Source organism: Salvelinus sp. IW2-2015, linkage group LG13 (assembly GCF_002910315.2).
Source record: "Salvelinus sp. IW2-2015 linkage group LG13, ASM291031v2, whole genome shotgun sequence".
In the NCBI taxonomy this organism is placed as follows: Eukaryota; Metazoa; Chordata; class Actinopteri; order Salmoniformes; family Salmonidae; genus Salvelinus; species Salvelinus sp. IW2-2015.
The window spans coordinates 49027725-49049321 of record NC_036853.1 but is presented as its reverse complement, the minus strand read 5'-3'; the positions used below and the strand labels follow the sequence as shown (position 1 = coordinate 49049321).

The 21597-nt window shown below is 43.0% G+C and overlaps 2 protein-coding genes and 1 long non-coding RNA gene across 4 annotated transcripts in view; 1 reads left to right on the top strand and 2 right to left on the bottom strand.

The window, feature by feature from the left end:
- Positions 1-7605, bottom strand: part of LOC111971731 (uncharacterized) — an 82139-nt gene extending 74534 nt beyond the window's left edge. The window contains 6 exon segments of the mRNA XM_070446026.1: positions 869-980; positions 1362-1529; positions 4861-5041; positions 5043-6196; positions 6397-6527; positions 7119-7605. Of these exon segments, the coding sequence (XP_070302127.1) occupies positions 869-980; positions 1362-1529; positions 4861-5041; positions 5043-6196; positions 6397-6527; positions 7119-7401 (2029 nt within the window). The 5' untranslated portion in view covers positions 7402-7605.
- Positions 7606-9868: 2263 nt separating this feature from the next.
- LOC112081223 (uncharacterized) lies at positions 9869-15314 on the bottom strand. Of its 2 annotated transcripts, XM_024147453.2 has the most exons (4): positions 15047-15314; positions 14710-14825; positions 13367-14513; positions 9869-11558 (listed from the first exon to the last, which is right to left on the bottom strand). In XM_024147453.2, the coding sequence occupies exons 1-4, from the start codon at positions 15312-15314 to the stop codon at positions 11518-11520; spliced, it is 1572 nt and encodes a 523-aa protein (XP_024003221.1). In that variant the 3' UTR covers positions 9869-11517. The 2 variants fall into 2 exon arrangements, with proteins under 2 accessions (XP_024003221.1, XP_024003220.1); XM_024147452.2 differs by lacking the exon at positions 9869-11558 and having other exon boundaries at positions 11943-14513.
- A 680-nt stretch (positions 15315-15994) lies between these two features.
- LOC111971758 (uncharacterized) lies at positions 15995-18683 on the top strand. Its single transcript, XR_002878312.3, has 2 exons — positions 15995-17125; positions 17775-18683. It is a non-coding gene; the product is annotated as an uncharacterized lncRNA (long non-coding RNA).
- The last annotated feature ends 2914 nt before the right edge of the window (positions 18684-21597 follow it).

Genomic DNA, 21597 nt, shown 5'->3' with positions numbered 1-21597 from the left:
CCACACGGACTGGTTCGACATAGTATAACCCGCATGACTGGGGGCATGATCGTGACCCCGAACCCGGCTTAGTCATCGTCATCTCGGTYGCTTTCTTAGCCATCTTAAACATTGCTCCAGCAAACTGAAGAATAATTAACTGTTTGTGATTAGGAAACTAACGATACCAAATACAAACTTCAGCACACAATGGAGTGAGCACGTTCTACCAATATGGGACAGTTTAGTTGGCACAACGTAAGACAGTCACGTTTTCTATTTGCTTGTTTCAGTAGCGTGAATAGTTCCTGTTCACATCCAGGTGAAGAGTGGAATAGTTGAAGGAATGAATCCGAGCCTCATGATTATCACCTGTGGAAGGCGGGGCTTCCAGCGAGGTGCAGATTTCATTGGCCTTGTCAGATGTGATTGTGGATCYTTCAACCGGTCACGAGAGTGCGACTCCCCATAGTATGTTGTACCGAAGTTGAGTGACTGAGGTGGAACTCATATACAATTTTATGTCAATTACCTGGTGAGGTTCATACATTGTGTGTTTGTATATGTCAACATAAGTTGTATTCATTTAATTTTATGAATGAAGAAAATAATATCCAGGCGCATCACTATTCCCGTTGAAGAGGGCTCTATGCTGATTTATTTTATTTACAAGGAGTAAGTATAAGAAAAAATTAGGCGCACAAAGAAAATTTAGGAGCACAATTAAACATATTTCAGGTATTAAAGCCAGAATATTAAATTTTTCTAGGCACACTGATGCTCCTAAATTAAAAATCCACAACAAGATATTTAGATGCATATCTGAGTAAAAGGGTCGCACTGTAGAACCCTGTTGAGGATCTATGGGTTATATGTATTTCTCCCTTACCTTGCTCCCCCATCTTTAGTCCACTCAGCAGRTCAATGTTCTCTGGTCCKTCTTCTATTGTCTCCTCTTTGACCAGCAACAGRTCAGGCTTCCCATCCTCCATGTCTACTGACTGTAAGAGATACAGAGTGAGAGGATGTTGGATCAAGAAATCTCATATGAGCATCTTCTGATTGGGCAATGAAGGATTGCGATGAGTACTTTGCAAACATGTTAGTTGATATGATTACTTGACACTCTTTAAAATGGTTTGATAATTCAAAGGCATGGTCCCACTCTTCTTAAAAAAAAAAATCAAGACCTGGGCCCATATCCACAAAGAATCTGAGTAGAAGTGCTGATCAATGATCAGGTCCCCGCCTGTCTACATAGTCTTATTCATTATGATCTAAAAGGCTAAACTGATCCTAGATCAGCACTCCTACTCTGGGARGTTTTGTGGATACGGGACCTAACATAATACCATTCAGACAGTAGTTTACAGTGGGCTCACCTCAGTGAGACTGTATGTGGTCCTGTGCTGCTCAGCTAATTCCTCTGTGGGTTCAAGAGGAGGTGTAGTCTGGTTGTCCTCCATGACCATRGTCCCCTCAGGGTTCCCCAGACTCTCCTCACAGCCCTCCTCCTTCACAAACAGCACCTCTGGACCCTCCTYCTCCTCCTAGAAGAGACAGGTGATAGAGATATATACTCCMTCAGGTACGTACACACACACACACACACACACAGATAATAAACACACTTTCAACATGGAGTATTTACCCAWYCCCAATACAGTTGAGTCCTATACTGTAGTTACACAATGACTTCATTGTTGTTAAACCCATCATGGAGGACATAAATATGATGTGAGTAAAAATAAGTCAGCTATGAAAAGTCATCAGACAAACAAACTATTTTGAAGTGTACAGTAGGTACAGTTGAAGTCGGAAGTTTACATACACCTTACACAAATACATTTAACCTCAGTTTTTCACAATTCCTGACATTTAACCCTAGTAAAAATTCTGTCTTAGGTCAGTTAGGATCACCACTTTATTTTAAGAATGTGAAATGTCAGAATAATAGTAGAGAATTATTTATTTCAGCTTATATTTCTTTCATCACATTCCCAGTGGGTCAGAAGTTTACATACACTCAATTAGTATTTGGTAACATTGCCTTTAAATTGTTTAACTTGGGTCAACCTTATTGGAATCTTCCACAAGCTTCCCACAATAAGTTGAGTGAATTTTGGCCCATTCTCCTGACAGAGCTGGTTAACTGAGTCAGGTTGTAGGCCCCTTGCTCACACACATTTTAAGTTCTGCCCACAAATTTTCTAGAGATTGAGGTCAGGCTTTGTGATGGCCACTCCAATACCTTGACTTTGTTGTCCTTAAGCCATTTTGCCACAACTTTGGAAGTATGCTTGGGTCTTTGTCCATTTGGAAGAGCCATTTGCGACCAAGCTTTAACTTCCTGACTGATGTCTTGAGATGTTGCTTCAATATATCCACAAATTTCCTACCTCATGATGCCATCTATTTTGTGAAGTACACCAGTCCCTCCTGCAGCAAACCACCCCACAACATGATGCTGCCACCCCCTGTGCTTCACGTCGGATGGTGTTCTCGGCTTGCCAAGCCTCCCCCATTTTCCTCCAAACATAGTGATGGTCATTATGGCCAAACAGTTCTATTTTGTTTCATCAGACCAGAGGACATTTCTCCAAAAAGGACGATCTTTGTCCCCATGTGCAGATGCAAACCGTAATCTGGCTTTATTATGGCGGTTTTGGAGCAGTGGTTCTTCCTTGCTGAGCAGCCTTTCAGGTTATGTCGATATAGGGACTCGTTTTATCTGTGAATATAGTTACTTTGTACCTGTTTCCTCCAGCATCTTCACAAGCGTCCATGCTGCTTTGGTTTCTGGGACTTGAATTTGCACTTTTGTCGCACACGATACGTCCATCTCTAGGAGACAGAAACACATCTCCTTCCTGAGCGGGTTGACGGCTCGTGGTCCCATTGGTGTTCTATACTTGGTACTATTGTTTGTACAGATGAACGTGTACCTTCAGGCATTGGAAATTGCTCCCAAGGATGAACCAGACTTGTGGTCTACAATTTTTTTTCTGAGGTCTTAGCTGATTTCTTTTGATTTCCCATGATGTCAAGCAAAGAGACACTGATTTAAGTGTAGGCCTTGAAATACAGCCCACAGGTACCCTCCAATGTACTCAGGCTAATTGACATAATTTATCAGAAGCTTCTAAAGCCATGACATAATTTTCTGGAATTTTCCAAGCTGTTTAAAGGCACAGTCAACTTAGTGTATGTAAACTTCTGACCCACTGGAATTGTGATAGTGAATGAATGAAGTGAAAGTGAAAAAATCTGTAAACAATTGTTGGAAAAACTACTTGTGTCAGCACAAAGTAGATGTCCTAACCGACTTGCCAAAACTATAGTTTGTTCACAAGAAATTTGTGGAGTAGTTGAAAAACGAGTTTTAATGATTCCAACCTAAGTGTATGTAAACTTCCGACTTCAACTGTATGTGTTAGCGTGTAGGTATATTTAGTGTGTGTATTGATTATAAAGCACTCGAGTTTATGCAGTCAATAAAAGTCTCAGAATGAAAAGTCCCATTGTGTTTATTAAACAAACAAGTGTTAAATACACCATTTGAAAACCACACATACACATGTCTCAACAACAAATCAGGATGAACTTGATAAACTGCATTTTCTCATAAAGTGTATTGGGGAAAAAATTAAGTAGTAGACTGGAGGTAATGAAATAGGCATTTGTGAAAATCTCACTTAGAAATGTCCTTGTTTATGAAAGAAAAGCCCCTTTTGTCCATTAAAATAACATCAAATTGATCAGAAATACAGTGTAGACATTTGACTATTGTAACTGAAATGCTGATTAAAAAAATAAAAATAAAAGGTATATCTACATAGGCCCATTATCAGCAACCATCACTCCTGTGTTCCAATGGCACGTTGTGTTAGCTAATCCCCCTGTTGTGCTAATTAAATAAAAATAAAACGGCGCCTAACCAGAATATAAAGAGGAGTGGGAGGCCCCGGTGCACAACTGAACAAGAAGACAAGTACATTAGAGTGTCTAGTTTGAGAAACAGACGCCTCACAAGTCCTCAACCGGCAGCTTCATTAAATAGTACCCACAAAACACCAGTCTCAACGTCAACAGTGAAGGCCCCCCTGAGATGCTAGCCTTCATTTCTCAGAACAAGAATAGACTGACGAGTTTCAGAAGAAAGTTCTTTGTTTCTGATCATTTTGAGCCTGTAATCAAACCCCCAAATGCTGATGCTCCAGATACTCAACTAGTCCAAAGAAGGTCAGTTTTGTTGCTTCTTTAATTAGAACAACAGTTTTCAGCTGTGCTAACATAATTGCAAAAGGGTTTTCTAATAATCAATTAGCCTTTTAAAATTATAAACTGTGATTAGCTAACACAACGCGCCATTAGAACAGAGGAGTGATGGTTGCTGATAATGGCCTCTGTACGCCTATGTAGATATTCCATTAAAAATCTGCCGTTTCCAGCTACAATAGTCAGTTATAACATTAATAATGTATTTCTGATCAATTTGATGTTACTTTAAATSGACAAAAAAGTGCTTTTCTTTCAAAAACAAGGACATTTCTAAGTGACCCCAAACTTTTGAAAAGATAGTATATATATATTTTAAATAGTAAAAAGAAAAAAAAAACTTGAATGAGTAGGTGTCCAAACTTTTGACTGGTATTGTTGTGTATATACACACACACACACACACAGACACACACACACACACACGTACGTATATGCCTTATATACTGTATCACACAATATCTGGATGCAATATTCTATCCAGGAACATTCAACATTGAAATCTGTGGATATTTCTGCTGACAATAATGAAAATTCATCTTTGAATTKAATGCAGGGCTTGCTCTAAACCATTCCTGAGTGGATTGGTTACTTTCTATGTTATGGAGTGGAATGTTTTTTCAGTTGGTGCATCCTGAGGAAGCTCCTCTCGGAGAACATCTTCCCGCAGTGCGTACAGGCGAACGGCCTTTCTCCTGTGTGGATCTTCAGGTGCATCTTTAGATGGTTCTGGTGGGAGAATCTCTTCTCACACTGGGGGCAKCTGTAGGATTTCTCCCGTGTGGACCCTCTGGTGCCTATTCAGGCTGGACGAGTGGGAGAAGCGCATATGACACTGGCTACAGCTGAAGGGTTTCACTCCTGTGTGGACCCTCTGGTGGATCTTCAGGTTGCCAGCTTGGGCRAAACGCATGTGACACTGGGTACAGCTGAAGGGTTTCACCCCTGTGTGTACCCTCTGGTGGATTTTCAGGTTACCAGCCTGGGCAAAGCGCATGTGACACTGGGTACAGCTGAAGGGTTTCTCCCCTGTATGGACCCTCTGGTGGATCTCCATCTTCTGKAGGCAGCTGAAGCCTTTCTTACAGAACATGCAGAGGWACTGTTTCTCTTTACTATTGCCTGATGTTTCTCCCCCTCCCAGAGCCTTGGCCCTTTGGTCCTTTGAATTCAATACCTGATCGAAAAGGATGTGTGAATCGGAAGGCCCCATCAACGTGGACACTGGGTCKCGATCCCTGAGCGTGCGTAAAGGGGAGTTGGTCGCGACATTTGGATTTGTCTCTAAGTTTTCCCTGTAATCTAAGAAATCTTCGCCTTGTAAGTGTCCGTCTCTTAGGTGACTATCTGCATTCCGTGTGGGAGAAGCGTCGGCCTCCACTTTCACCTCATCTAGAATCAGACCCTCCCCTTTCTTATCTAGGCACCCTTCAGAGTATACACTACTACTGTACCGGTTCCAGTCCCCTCTAGACAGATCAGTCTGTCTCTCTAAACCCAAGGGCAAGTTGCCACGGTCCATGTCTGTAGCGTAAGAACAAGACTGATCACCACCAGTGTGTAACGTGTCACCGTCTCCACGGTAATGAACCGTTCTTTGGCTTTGGTGACATACCGGAAAGTGCTCTGAGCCGGGAGCAGGAGGACAGCCCAGTAGCCCCAGCCTCTCCGGGTCTAAACTGTGGTCAGATCCTGTATGGAAGTGCCTGTGTGTTACAGTTAAAGTCTCTGTGTCTGTCTCTGACTTGAGGACGGTGTTCGGCGTTCCACTGACCTCCGTGATGCTGCGTTGGGGMGCTGGGGCGGTGGTGGGGTCCTCAGTGGCTTCATGGGRCACTCCAGCCACTCCAGTCTGGATGTCACTACTGTGCCGTGGGTCCTCCTCTCCTTCAGACCCCTCCAGCTTCACCCCAGGACCTGCAGCCTCTGCATCTGCAGACTGACACAAGAAGAGAGGAGGTTATTACCGGCACATGAGTCTAATTGGATAACAGTGTTGTAGGGRAGTCTCACAAGCTCCCCTATGGCAGCTAAGTGAAGATGTACATGTAAGCAAGTGAATAGCTGAGGGGAGCCTTTCTGAAKTAAACTGGACACATTTGATGTACTGTAATTTTGATGTAATACTATKASWCTAACCTCTATCACGATAACGTGCTGGGTTGAGGTTCCACTCCCCTCATCAACAGTGATTGGTTGGTCAWCTCGCCATGTATTGTCTCTCGCTGGCTTCACAAARCTCCTGTGGCCTCCWGTGAGATGTCCTTCACCTGAGAGTGATTGGGGGGAAAGAGGTGGTTAGGTTAGCTACTGTCAATGCTCAATGGTATATTGTACACTATTGTTACTGTCTAGAATTGACAAGGATGTAAGGTAACACATCTCATAACTTCTTGATGTACTATTTGTTGATTGATGTATTCTGTTTAATGCATCACATTGTTTTAATTKAGTAAATAATAGGAAATGCAGTAAATAGTAGAATCTGGTAAGAATACGATAGGTTCTTTGTGCAAGATAGCTAAGTATTAAATAGAGGTTAAATAAATATAATTGTTTTTAAATCAGGGGGATTATTGCATAGAATTCAAAAACTGACCAAGACCCAATTATGGTTAAGACAGTTTCCAAGACTCGCTCCTCGGGACCCTAAGGTGTGCACTTTTTGTTTTGTTGCCCTAACACTACAAAGCTTGATGATTAGTTGACTTTTTGAATCAGATGTGTAGTGCTAGGGCAAAAAACAAAACGGTCTGGAGGACCGAGTTTGGGAAATGCTGAGTTAACACATCTAAAGTCACACATGCGCTTAGGWAAACGGGGCGACAGGCCCCGCAGCCTCGGTCTTCTGCAAAATGTACCTCTTGCCATTCCTCTGTTTCGGTCGAGGATCTTGACACTACTGGGACGACTGGCGAGGACGCGCTCTCGCATTGTCCTCTCTGCGCGCTCCCGTGCCACCTTCAGTTCAAGTAGCTGTAGTTTCCTCCGCAATGASCCGTTTTCTTTCCGGCTTTGAGTTATTTCCAAACGAAACACTGCATAGTCGTCGTCTACGAGTTTACAGATCTCTGCCACGGCTGCATTCGCTAGCACCTCCATAATGGAGGCTATTTGAGCGTGAAAAACCATACAGTTAGCCATTGTTAGCAGCTAGCTAGCGTTACCTAGACAACATCTATCAACCACGTCCTGTCTTCAACGAGAATTAAACACTACCTGGAATAATTATGTCACGCTATGCATTTAAATGTCATATTTTGAGTTCCATGGTGTTAGTAAACGTCCTAATAAAAACACTAACGTGGAAATTGCTCTTAGTCACTGTTCACTTCCGTTTAAACTGAAGAGAAATGATCTTATTGGTTGTCGTCATAGCTCAAAGGGTGTGGTTAAATAAAACATTTTGGCGCACTGTTTCAATAACGGTACTGTTTTTACGTTACATATCAAATCTCATATGRTCAGTATYTTTCAAGCTGAGAGCAGAATTGTTTAGAAAGAAGTKTGTTAGCAAACATATAGTAGAAAATAATAGAATCACCACARTAAGGTAAATATTCAACTGTCCGAGTTCTAGCTTAGATCCGTCCTAATATCATTGTGTAAAAATGTTTGTTTAGTTGACCGCGTCTATCTCTACAAGTTACCACAAAATATACACAACATTTGGAATTGTTAAATTATGATGTGAGTGAGCTAGCACTCACTCACATGGCTAACATTAGTGCTGTCATAAAAAGGGGCATGAGGGAAGCCCTACAATATTACTTTATTCTAGTGTTTGAGAACGCTTGGGAGCAGGAGCAAGCCATCTTCTCATTGGTTTTTAGGAGCAGATACCCACGTTTGAAAGATGAACTGAGGTCCAGACTCCAGTCCAGTTGGTTGTGGTAATGCACCTTAAAGTTGGTTTCCAACCGTCAGATAAATTCTGAAGAAGAATAAGCCTGAAATGTACCCTTTATTTAACTAGGCAAGTCAGCCTGAAGGAAGAGAGATTACTAGAAAACAAACTTTTACCTTTTTATTTGTGGATTAATTGCCAGAGTAGAGGACCTTGTGCATTTAAGGTAAAATAACAACCCAATGTTTATATCCCAGGACAAATTAGGTAGCAACAGCAAGCTAGCTAGCTAAATCTCCATAAATATGTAATGTTTTTCGACCTATCCCCAAATGAATATAGTTGGTTCAGAGTTTGTTTTGATATTTCAACATGCGTGTCCTGATCGTGTCTGGGGGACATGATATTATAAAATATTAACCACAGCCAAGTCCATCTCTAACACAGTGATTCAAGAACCTAAAAATATGGATCCATTGGAGTTTATTATAATTACATTCCATATGTGTTGATTCAAGAAGTGCGSCTKCACTTCCTGATTTGGCCTCGTTTTTCATCAATGTTCATTAGGAAATGCTAGCGGCTGTGACTGAAGACAATCATTTTATTGGGGTGTGACTATTGTCCTTCCTCCGTCTCCTAAGCTAATGTTAGGCCGTATGAATAACTAGACAATGTTTATAAAACTATTTATAAGAGGCACATGTATTTATTTGATTAGCAATGCATTTCGATGTTTTGATTGTTGATCACCTAGTATAAAGAGATGCCAGTTGACGTACGACGCCTCCTGCCGGCCATGTTAGAAAACCACCGCATTTATTCTTTCGACAACAACAGCTGAGTGGATACCCCAAGCTGCATGATAACATTGCCTAAAACTAGTTGATTTATATCACCACGGTCAATTTCTGGTGATGGGAAATCGATGTTTTCTGAAACTTGGGGCTTTCACCAAATTGTACCRAAAAAAGGTWAATTACTCTGAGMTTTTAACACAGTGCGCATCAGTGACATCTGCTGGTCAGCATGTTTGATGTTAATATGCAGTATACTTGTTTTCCMGATGCATCCATCAAAACGTCGTGGTGCAATGGGTAGGTGTGAGCGCTGATTGAATACATTCAATTAGAATGTGGGATTCACATCCTATTTATCCTTTTTGCCGCCAGTTTATTAAAAACGGGTATTATTTAGGATCCCAAAGACAAAAGATTATTATAGGTTACACGAAAAAAGTTTTATTTGAACAACTATGCGAAGAAACGACATTTTCAACCATAGCCAGGATTATATATTGTGCCTATGCTAGTGTCTGATCCCAAATCGCTGCCCCTACCTGCACTAGYGTTGATGTACTAGAATATTTAACTTCTCTGCGCTACGGATCCCTTTAGCGGGACCATTTTCCTAAACAACCGCTGAATTGCAGGGCGCAAAATATGACTAAAAATATTTATAATCATGCAATCACAAGTGAAATATACCAAAACACAGCTTAGCTTGTTGTTAATCCACCTATCGTGTCAGATTAGGAAAATATGCTTTGCAGCGAAAGCAATCCAAGCTTTTGTGAGTGTATCAATCAACGCTACAACAGCTAGCCCCAAATTAGCATGGTCACGAAAGTCAGAAAAGCAATAAAATTAATCGCTTACCTTTGATAATCTTCGGATGTTTGCACTCACGAGACTCCCAGTTACACAACAAATGTTATTTTTGTTCGATAAATATTACTTTTATAACAAAAAAAACGCCATTTGGGTTGCACGTTATGTTCAGAAAACCAAAGCCTTGTTCCGTTCGACGAAAATTCCAAAAAGTATCCGTAATGTTCGTAGAAACATGTCAAATGTTTTTTATAATCAATCCTCAGGTTGTTTTTAACAAACATAATCGATAATATTTCAACTGGACCGTAACCTATTCAATAAGAGAGAAAAAGAAAATGGAGAGCTACCCCTCTCGTGCGCAGGAACTAATCAGAGGACACCTGACTAGTTTTGAAAAATCTCACTCATTTTCAAAATAAAAGCCTGAAACTATGTCTAAAGCCTGGTCACAGCCTGAGGAAGCCATTGGAAAAGGAATCTGGTTGATACCCCTTTAAATGGAAGAAAGACGGGCCAGGAAACACAGATAAAAAATAAAWAAATAAAAAATCACTTCTGGGTTAGATTTTCTCAGKTTTTCGCCTGCAGAATCAGTTTTGTTATACTCACAGACAACATTTTGACAGTTTTGGAAACTTTGGAGTGTTTTCTATCATAATCTGTAAATTATATGCATATTCTACGATCTGGACCTGAGAAATAGTCCGTTTACCTTGGGAAYRTTATWTATTTWTTTYTATTAAAAAATCTGACCCCTAGCGTCAAGAGGTTAAAAATCGAAGTAAATTGGTAAATACGGTGTCCAGTAGAGGTCGGTGTATGTATGACAGAAACATTTTATTKAAGAAATTCCGTGGGATCAAGAATTTTGCAAATCATGGTTCGAAAAAGCACACTAGCTCAGTGTTTGAAACTAACAACTTTACAAAATATGGTGGTTACATGGCATGATTTAAGATGTTAAATTWAAAAAACTGAGCAGCCTATGCTTATCTAAACTCAGAATGTAAAAGTTAGAAATACAATGTAGCTAGTTTAATCTTGTGCTGTTAGAAGACGACTGACTTGCGCTGCTCTACAGGCTGAGCCACCTGTCAGGTGAGAAAAGCAGAAGAATATCTAGAATAAGTCTAAGTACTGTGCAGCAGAGATCGTTGTTTTGGAAGCTACTGAGTTGGATCAAACAAAGCTTTTTACCTCAAGTTGACAAGCAGGTAACTGCTTGTCAACTTTGCCTTGGGTTTTAATTAAACTTTTTCCACTCACTTTTACATATTAACAACAAACTTTGGATACATCATTTGATAATTATCAATAAAAACTACTATAGTTGTTTCATTTACAATCACTGTTCTGAAAAAGAAAAAGTCTCAAGATTCGATACTGTGTTATGGTTTCAGGATAGATTAATCCGCCATTTGGCTGTACGCCCTGAACTATCTTTCACCTGCTAAAACTGAATTAYCTAGACAAAATTCAAAGATTCTTGAAAGCTCCCAGCAGAGCTGGAATGAGATCGGCACTCTCATGCCTTCTTCAGAGCAACTGGAAACTCAAATCTCCGACTTAAGTGCGTTCAAAATAACTGGGAACTCTGGGGGAAAATATGAGCTCCGACTGGAAATCCGACACCTGTCAGATGATACTGTGACGCCCGAAGCTTCGAACGTCATCCTCACATGGTATTGTTACTTTGACGCAAGCATTGAAACGTTGTCGAATCAGTAGTGCTTAGAAAACTGCATCGGAGCTTCTGTATTAATCATCCCGTCACTACCTTCAGGGATCCCCAGACCCTCCTCACACCTCTCTTCCTTCACCAGCAGCACCTCTAGACACTCCTGGAAGAGACAGGTGATACAAATTACACAGACATACACTACCCTAAGGTACATACACAGATAATAAACACACTTTCAACATGGAGTATTAACCCACCCTCACTACATTTGAGTCCTATACTGTAGTTACAGAATGACTTCATTGTTGTTAAACCCATCATGGTGGACAAAACAATGTTGTGGGTAAAAATAACTTAAGTCAAGTCAGACAAACCTGACTAAAATATTTTGACATGTACAGTAGGTGTTTGTTAGTGTGTGGGTATGTGTAGGTATATTTAGTAAGTGTACATTATATTGGTTATAAAGCACTCTCGTGTGTAGGCAGAATAGGGCGAGATCCGAAGTGATATATACTAAAGAGTCTCAATGAAAGTCTTAGAATGAAAAGTCCCATTTTGTGTTTATTAAACATAAACAAGTGTTAAATACACCATATGAAAACCACACATACACGCATCTCTGTGTGCTTAGCAGACATCTCAGCTTGGATGTCGGCCCACCACCTCAAGCTCAACCTCGACAAGACATAACTGCTCTTTCTCCTGGGAAAGGTCTGCCCACTCCAAGACTTCTCCATCATGGTTGATATCTCCACTGTGTCCCCCTACAAGAGTGCAAAGACCCTTGGCGTGACCTTGGACAACACCCTGTCATTCTCTGCAAACATCAAAGCAGTGACTTTCCTGCAGGTTCATGCTCTACAACAGTAGAGTACGACCCTTCCTCACACAGGAAGTGGCGCAGGTCCTAATCCAGGCTCTTGTCATCTCCAGTCTAGACTACTGCAACTCTCTATTGGATGGGCTCCCTGCTTGTGCCATCAAACCCCTGCAACTTATCCAGAATGCCGCAGCCCGCCTGGTGTTCAACCTTCCCAAAGTGTTCAACTGCTCCTTGGCACACTCTACTGGCTTCCAGTCGAAGCTCACATCCACTACAAGACCATGGTGCTTGCCTACAGAGCAGCAAGGGGAACTGCCCCTCCCTACCTTCAGGCTATACTCAAACCCTACACCCCAAGCATCCTGTTCTGCCTCCTCTGGTCTCTTGGCYGTCCCACCCCTACGAGGGATCAGACCCCACTCAGCCCAGTCAAAGCGCTTCTCTGTCCTGGCACCCCAATGGTGGGACCAGCTTCCCACTGATGTTAAGACAGAAGAGCCCCCCCCTACTTGCTAAGTCTGTTATATGTCAAATTTTGAAAAAAGTACACTGAATGCGCAATTGCGTTGACTCCCACCATTCKTTCATTTTGATACAGCGCATCAATTTCTTGGATTATCAGCTGTTATCAAACACATGAGTCGGAAAAGATTAGTGAATTCTACTAGATCAAATGCCAAAATGAATTTGCAGTTTAAGTATGAAGTACGCTAGTATGGGTATTCGGACACAGCCACTGCCTGGATGCAATATTCTACACAGGAATATTCAACACTGAAATCTGTTACATTCTGATTTAGAATAACAAGAATATYTTTGTCTTCAATGCAAGGTTTGATCTAAACGTCAGAAGCTATCGAGTGGAATGGTTACTTTCTACGTTATGTAGTGAAATGTTTTTTCTGCTGGTGTATCCTGAGGTAGCTCCTATGAGAACCTCTTCCTGCAGTGCTTACAGGCAAACTGCCTTTCTCCCATGTGAAGCTTCAGGTRCATCTTCAGCTGGTTCTGGTGGGRAAAAGTATTTCCAAACTAGTGGCAGCTGTAMATTTTMTTCCCTGTGTGGACCCTCTGGTGCCTCTTCAGGCTGGACGAGTGGGAGAAGCTCATGTGACACTGGGGACAGCTGAAGGGTTTCTCACCTGAGTGGACCCTCTGGTGGCTCTTCAGGTTCCAAGCCTGGGAGAAGCACATGTGACACTGGGTACAGCTGAAGGGTTTCACCCCTATGTGGACCCTCTGGTGGATCTTCAGGTTGCCAGACTGTGTGAAGCGCATGTGACACTGGGTACAGCTGAAGGGTTTCTCCCCTGTGTGGACCCTCTGGTGTCTCTTCAGGGTGCCAGCCTGGGTGAAGCGCATGGGACACTGGGTACAGCTGAATAATCTCTCCCCTGTATGGACCCTCTGGTGAATCTCCACCTTCTGGGGGCAGCTGAAGCCTTTGTTACAGAACATGCAGAGGAAMCGTTTCTCTTTACTGTTACCTGATRTTTCTCCCCCTCCCCGAGTCTTGGACCTTACATCCTTTGAATTCAATACCTGATCAAAAAGGACGCAGCCGTGTGAATTGGAAGGTGCCATCGATGTGGACTCTGGGTCTGAATCCCTGAACGCGTGTAAAGGGGAGTGGGTTGCGATATTTGGATTTGGCTCTAAGCTTTCCCTGTAGTCTAAGAAGTCACTAGTGTTGCCCTGCGACTGTCCTTCTCYTAAGTGAGTATCGCCTGCATTCCATGTCAGAGGAGGGTCGCCCTCCTCCTTCACAGTCACCTCATCTACAACCAGACCCTCCCCTTTCTTATCTAGGGACCCTTCAGAGTATACACTACTGCTGTACTGGTTCCAGTCCCCTCTCATTGGATTAGTCTGTGTATCTAAGTCCACAGGCATGTCACCAGGTATCATCTCTGTGTCTGTAGCGTATGAACAGGACGGATCATTGCTATTCTGTAACGTGTCACTTGAGTCCTGATGGAACAGAACCGTCCTCGGGCTCCCGTAAACTAAATACTCTGAGCGGGGAGCAGGAGGACCGCCCAGTCGCTCCAGCACTGTTAAAGTCGTAGTGTCCGTCTCTGACTTGAGGACAGCATTCAGCGTTCCACTGACATCCGTGATGCTGTGTCGGGTCCTGGGCAGTGCTGGTGTGGTGGTGGGGTCCTCCATGGCTACAGGGGGTGCCACTCCAGACACTGCACCATCCTGGATGTCTCTGCTGTGCCATGGGTCCTCTCCTTCAGACCTCTCCAGCTTGACCCCAGGACCTGCAGCCTCTGCATCTGCAGACTGAGACAAGAAGAGGGGAGGTTATTAGCGGTACATGAGTTGAATTAGATAACAATGTCATAGGGAAGTCTCACAAGCTCCCCTACGGCAGATAAATCAGGATGTACATGTAAGCAAATGAATAGCTGAGGGGAGCCTTTCTGAAACAAACTGATCACATTTGATGTACTGTAATTTGTTACACTATGACACTAACCTCTTTCACGATAACATGCTGGGGTGAGGTTCCACTCCCCTCATCTATAGCTATGGGTTGGTCATCTCTCCACACGTTGTGTCCAACTGGCTTCATAAAGCTCCTGTGGCCTTCACCTAAAAGAGTGATTGTGGGAAAAGGGATGKTGAAATTAGGTACTGTCAATGCGCAACTCTATATTGTACACTATTGGCACTGTCTACATTTGGCAAGGAGGATGTAAGGTAAAACTTCTTTTTGATATGCTATTTATTGGTGGATTGATTATGTTCCTTGCGTCACATTAGTTTAATTGAGCATGACAAACCCATAGCCCTTCTGCAAAATCAAAATGTACCTCTTGCCATTCCTCTGTATCGGTCGAGGATCTTGACACTACTGGGACGACTAGCGAGGACGCGCTCTCGCGCTGTCTTCTCTGCGCGCTCCCGTGCCACTTTCAGTTCTGTTCGCAATACACTGTTTTCTTTCTGGCTTTGAGTTATTTCCAAACAAAACACKGCATAGTCGTCGTCGACGAGTTTACAGACCTCTGCCACGGCTGCATTYGCTAGCACCTCCATAATGGAGGCTATTTGAGTGTGAAAAACCATACGTTTAGCCATTGTTAGCAGCTACTAGCTAGCTTTACTTAAATAACATCAACCAAATCCAGTCTCCAACGCGAATTAAATACTACCTGGGGTAAGTATGTGATTCTTTGCAGATAAATTAGTCATATGTTGAGTTCCAGGGTGTTAATAAACGTCTAAATAACAACAATAAAAACACTAACGTACAAAATTGTTCTTGATTTAATGTTCACTTCCGTTAACACTGACGAAAAAGGATCTAATTGGTTGGCGTCATAGATCAAATGGTGTGGTTAAATGAAAAAAGGTATGCGCGCTGTTCTTTGAATTACGGTACTTACTGATCAAATCTCCTATTCATGATCAGTATCTATCTTTCAAGCTTAGAGCCGACTTGTTTAGAAAGAATAGTGTGTTAGCAAGAATACTGTAGAAAATATTAGAATTACTTTATTCCATCTACATCACATCAGTAAGGTAAATATTTAACTATACTTGTTCTAGCCTAGATTTACTGTCTCTCTAAAAACAGGTATTTACACAAGCCTGTTTCAAAGACAAGTTAATGAGGAGTATGTGGTTAATTACCCTCTTAGCCCTAGTGTTAGATGGGTACCTTTTTGTGGTGAATGCCCWTCCTGACCCTGTCTGTATTTATGGGGTAACCATGAGGTAGCTAAGGAAGGCTAGACCCAGGTCCAGGCCTTCTACCAACCCAGTCCCCAGGCATTAAACAAGACCCTGAAGAAGAAGACAGACTTGCTGATAGACTACCACCCAGAGGGGTCTCCCACCACTGTGAAGGCTGAAGCCCAGGGTGACCTGCTCTGTTCATCACGGATACTGTGGTGATTGTATCATAGAGAGAGACCCTCCTATCTCTATCAGCCCCAGGCCCTGCTTCTTCCCTGCACTGAGACTGTGAAGAGAAGGGTCTGGGCTGCAGACTGGATCCCTGACTGGAGCCTCTGTCTCTATGATGACCACCAGGACTGARGTTRTTCAGTCCACCTGTCCACTGGTTGTGTTCTRTGTAGTGGTGGAGTCTCTGTCCCTCGTGGTTCGTTCCCGGTTTCTACTCTGGAATAAACAGCGACGGTTCCTGATCCAAGGTCCTGATCTGGGGCCATGGTTGTGACCAGCCGCTTCAGAGGTCCAGTCTCTCCTACCAGCAACACTGGATATCAGCAGGTCCTCATGGACTGCAGACTGTAAACACAAATTGTACAGMAGAGCATATAAAGGTTTATATAACAAATGCATTGCTGTACAAACAGAAACATGATATTATTAAATGTTAACCACAGTTAAGCCCATCTCTAACACCATGATTCGAGTACCTAACAATATGGAGCCATTAGAGTTAATTATTTAAAAAATGTCCTTATGTGAATGAAGTATAATGTTTTGTTCGACTGTGACAAGGGAAACTCAGTYCCTGCAATGATACAAGAATAACCAAGTCAGTCAGCACAGAGTGTGGGAAATGTGGGGGCCAAGCAGGCTACACGTAGCCAGCTATGTGTGTGGAAAACATTTAATCACAGGTAATGTATTATATGGAGCTATACACCTTTAATAATGCTAGTCCATAACTCCCTTGTGTTTAATAGGCAATCAGTATCACTCTTGAGGTTTAAGGTCAAGGGAATATGTAAATGAGCGGTCTTGGAGTTTGAAGTGTGCACAGTGTTAATAGTTACCATGCTTCAGTCTATGTCATTGCAGATGACATGATAATTGCAGCAGCCACCAAAGAAGAGCATGATCACATTCTACAGCAGGTGATGGGCAGAGCTATCYGTCTGAATATGAAGTTCAATGCTGACAAGATGCAATACATGGTGAGTGAAGTGCATGGGACACATCAGCGCAGACAACTCCAAGGTGATAGCAGTCACACAGATGCCCCCACCAGAAGACAGAGTTTACTGGGTATGACACATTTCCTAACCTAGTACAACCAAGATGAAGCCACGCTCACTGCACCACTCAGAATGCTCCTCAGGAAGGACATGGCACGGCAGTGGCACCCAGAACAACTAGCAGCACTGGAGAGTGTTAATCGTTACTATTCTTCAGATATAAAGCTAAAAGTAATAGTACTTCAGTCCCCATTGTCAAGTTAATTTTACAGTGCCACCTAGAGCACGAGTGGTAAGACGTTTAACTTTAGTATAGTCCATTTGTTACTCCACTGAGTACTTGTATCTGTTTGTTTTGCGTTGTTGGTCTTTGCTAGTTTAATGGTCCAGTCGGTAGGTAGCTAGGATTCACTCACTCACATGGCTGGTATCACCGTCATGAAAAGGAGCATGAGGGAATCCCTACAATATGACGTTTTTCTAAGTAGTGAGAACGCTCTGGAGCAGACAATGTTGAAAAGTAATTTTTAGACATGTACTTTTCTTAAATGTCGTTTTGCAATTCACTAAAACAAGCAGACAAGATTTGCGTTTGTACCTGGGTAACCACAGGTTCTTTTCCCTACAGGCAGGCATTCTATCTAATACTGACTGGAACTATACACTATACATGGGCCGAATGGCCTCTCCTGTTTGGATCTTCAGGTGCATCTTCAGCTGGTGCTGGTGGGAGAACYTCTTCTCACTGGGGGCAGCTGCAGGATTTCTCCCCTGTGTTAGAAATCCTATGGTGCCTCTTTAGGTTGAACGAGTGGGAGAAACTGTCCGGGAACAAGGTGGCAGCCGAACACTTGCCTATTAATGTTCTGTGGGGACCCCAGGAAGAGTAACTGCTGATTTTGCAACAGCTAATGGGGATCCAGAAGAAGTTGTTCAAAGAGAAAGCCTAATGTTGCAGAAACTTGGTTCRGGATCTCTGGAGGTATTTCAACATTCCCTGGCCTTTCAATCAAATGTAAAATGTTCTGTTATATAACAATCCTAAATTGTAGCCTATACATTATGGCAATGTACATGTTTTCATTTAGAAATCTACATCTTGCATGTTTTTGTTTACATTTACAAAGCTCATATCTCCCTCCGATTGTATGGTTATCTTTTGTGTTAATGATTTAAAGTAAATATTTCTCATGACATTTCACAAATGTCCCATTTTGAATCAATGATCAACACTGGATGAATTGGATAAATAGCTAGGTTTGCCTAAAACATTGGAAACATAATATATATATATATATATAATGACCAGTCTTTAATCAAAATTTGGTTGTTCTTGTATTTCCACAAGTGCATTTCTTTGAAAAACAACAATGATTGGGTTTAGATCTGTTAAATCGGTGTGTCCATTATTTTGTGAAAGTGACTACTGTAAGAAAGTTCAATGGTAGAAATGAAGGCTATGCTTCTTGCTGGACATATGGTTGAAGTGGTCAGTTGGYTTTGAGATCTGATTTGGCCTATTAAATTACTGAACACATTATTGGTCAATTGCATTTGATTGGTGAGTGWAAAGTACAGTTTCCACCAATGGTTCTCACATACTGTATAGACAGTATGTAGGCCTAATAGTACACAACAATAATACATCACTAATAGTTAATTTCCAGGTAATGACCCGCAGCTAATCAGTGGCTTCCTCCTCTTTTAATCAAGCACACATACACACACGTGCGACTCAAATCATTAGTATTGTAACATTAGTAAGGCTAAGTTATTCATTATTTATATCCGTCTACTTCAGTGGTCACCAACCAGTCAATCTCCAAGGCATTCACAGTCGATCGCCAAACAGTTCTGTAAACTGTTTTGTTCCTATTTTTTTTGTTATTAGTCTCGGGCTGTTGGTGGTAGGTGCAGCCAATTCAGCTGCCCTGTGTGCCGGGTATTACAAACTGTTGCCATTTCATGTGTCTGAAGGTACAAACTCTGCCTTCCCGGTTGGCCTGGAGRGGAAATCAAGTGCACAATTTTTATTTTTTATTTTATTTAACCAGGTAGGCTAGTTGAGAACAAGTTGTCATTTACAACTGCGACCTGGCCAAGATAAAGCAAAGCAGTGCAACACAAACAACAACACATAGTTACACATGGAATAAACAAACATACAGTCAATAATACAATAGAAAAAGTCTATATACATACAGTGTGTGCAAATGAGGGAGTACGGCAATAAATAGGCCATAGTGGCGAAATAATTACAATAAAGCAATTAAACACTGGAGTGATAGATGTGCAGAAGATGAGTGTGCAAGTAGAGACACTGGGGTGCAAAGGAGCAAAATAAATAACAGTATGGGGATGAGGTAGTTGTATGGGCTATTTACAGATGGGCTATGTACAGGTGCAGTGATCTGTGAGCTGCTCTGACAGCTGGTGCTTAAAGTTAGTGAGGGAGATATGAGTCTCCAGCTTCAGTGATTTTTGCAGTTCGTTCCAGTCATTGGCAGCAGAGAACTGGAAGGAAAGGCGGCCAAAGGAGGAATTGGCTTTGGACAGTGCTATGCCTCCGAACGTCAATCAGATTGATCAGATGACCGAGTCTGCAGTAACATAGGAGGCATAAAAGAAAGCTATGGCAAAATTGATGCTGTGAGATTTCAAAATGTTTAAAACCATGACTAGAGAGAGACTATCAACGAATACAGCAAAGACCTGCTGTTTTTATGAGTGAGTCACGTGCTAATGGCAAATCCCCGTCTACGGTCATCTCGTCACGCAGACAGCTTTGGCTCTTACAGACAAAGATGTCGGCCTCTGTGAAGAAACCCTTTATGGAGCTCCCCATCTCCCCATGCCAAGTTTTTCTTTGGGRGGGGGGGGGGGGGGGGTCCTGGTGTGGACACCATTTTGGACCAAATGGCGAAGCTGCGGAAAGACAAAGAGACCCTGCAGTCTTTCAYGAGTCCCCCCTGCCCTGCGTTACCCTACCCAGAGACCCTTGCAGTCTAGACCTCAGCTCTCCCCTGCCTTGTAAGGCCACTTGGGCCCTCCCCCAAACCAGCCACACCCTGATCAGCCACGTAAACAGGCTCTTGGTCAGCAGTGGTGCCACCACCAGCACATAACAAGCACCATCCCTCTGCTCCGAAGAAGGACGTGCCCCCTCAGTCATCCTGATGGGTGTGGCCACGGCATCAGCCGCTTCTCCCATGCCCATCGGGCAAAGTGGGAGCTKGTGGAGTCCCCCTTGGTGCTGGATACAGTACTAGAGGGGTACAAACTGCAATTCCGTTGCCAGCCACCATCTTTCAGAGAAGTTTGGTCAACTACAACAGCCAACCCCCTGAAAAGAGAAGCTCTCCAACTGTAGATTGCATTCTTTACCAGCGGGAGGCAATCAGACAAATCAAAGCATCAGAACACCACAGTGGGTTCTATGGAGTAAATTTCCTAGTCCCCAAGAGGGATACCGGCTTTCGCCCCATCCTGGACTTGATGCCTCTCCACCGGTGCTTGAAAACCCTGCCCTTMAAGATGTTATCAGCCCAGGCCAGTGGTTCACCACTGTCAACCTAAAAGATGCCTACTTCCACGTACCGATCCACCCGGCTCACAGGATGTTCTTGCACTTTGCATTCAACGGCATAGCGTACAAGTACCAAGTTTTACCTTTTGGCCTCTCCCTGGCACCAAGAACATTCACAAAATGCATGGATGCCGCTCTAGCACCGCTTACATCACAAGGGATGATCGTACTAAATTACCTAGACGATTGGCTAATCTGTGCTCAGTCACAAGAACAGGCAGCAGCAGTCACAACATCTCTCCTGAAGCACATCTCAGAGCTAGTCCTCAGGTTGAACACGCAAAAAAAGCCACCTGGTCCCCATACAAACTGTGACCATCGTGAGCATGAGGATCGACTCATCTCTAATSAGGGCTCACCTCACTGAAGTGTGAGTCCAGAAAATAGTAGATCAGCTCAACCTTTTGTCCAAGACCAGAAGGTGACTGTTCGTCAGTGTCAGAGACTGATGGATCTCATCTCCGCAACCTCTCTGCTCAAGGTTTACGTCCCAAGGAACACGGGTATTGTCGCCTGACTGTGTCCAAGGAATGCACGCGAGCACTGGCAAGATGCCGATCCCTGAAATTCCTTTCAGGCGGGATATGCTTGTGCAGAGTCCATCGGAGGGAACTGGTTCAAACAGACGCCTCCTTGACAGGCTGAGAAGTAGTAAAGGGGGGAGGACARCCAGCGGGACATGGAGCCCCAGCTGGTCCAAACTCCACATCAACATGCTGGAGTTGAGAGAACTAACTCTGCTCAACTTACTCCCACAACTGCGGGACATGCGTGCTGGTACAGACAGACAGCGCCACAGTGGTAGCGTACATAAACCACCAAGGGGTTCTGGGTTCCATCCGTCTCCACCAGATGGTACATACCC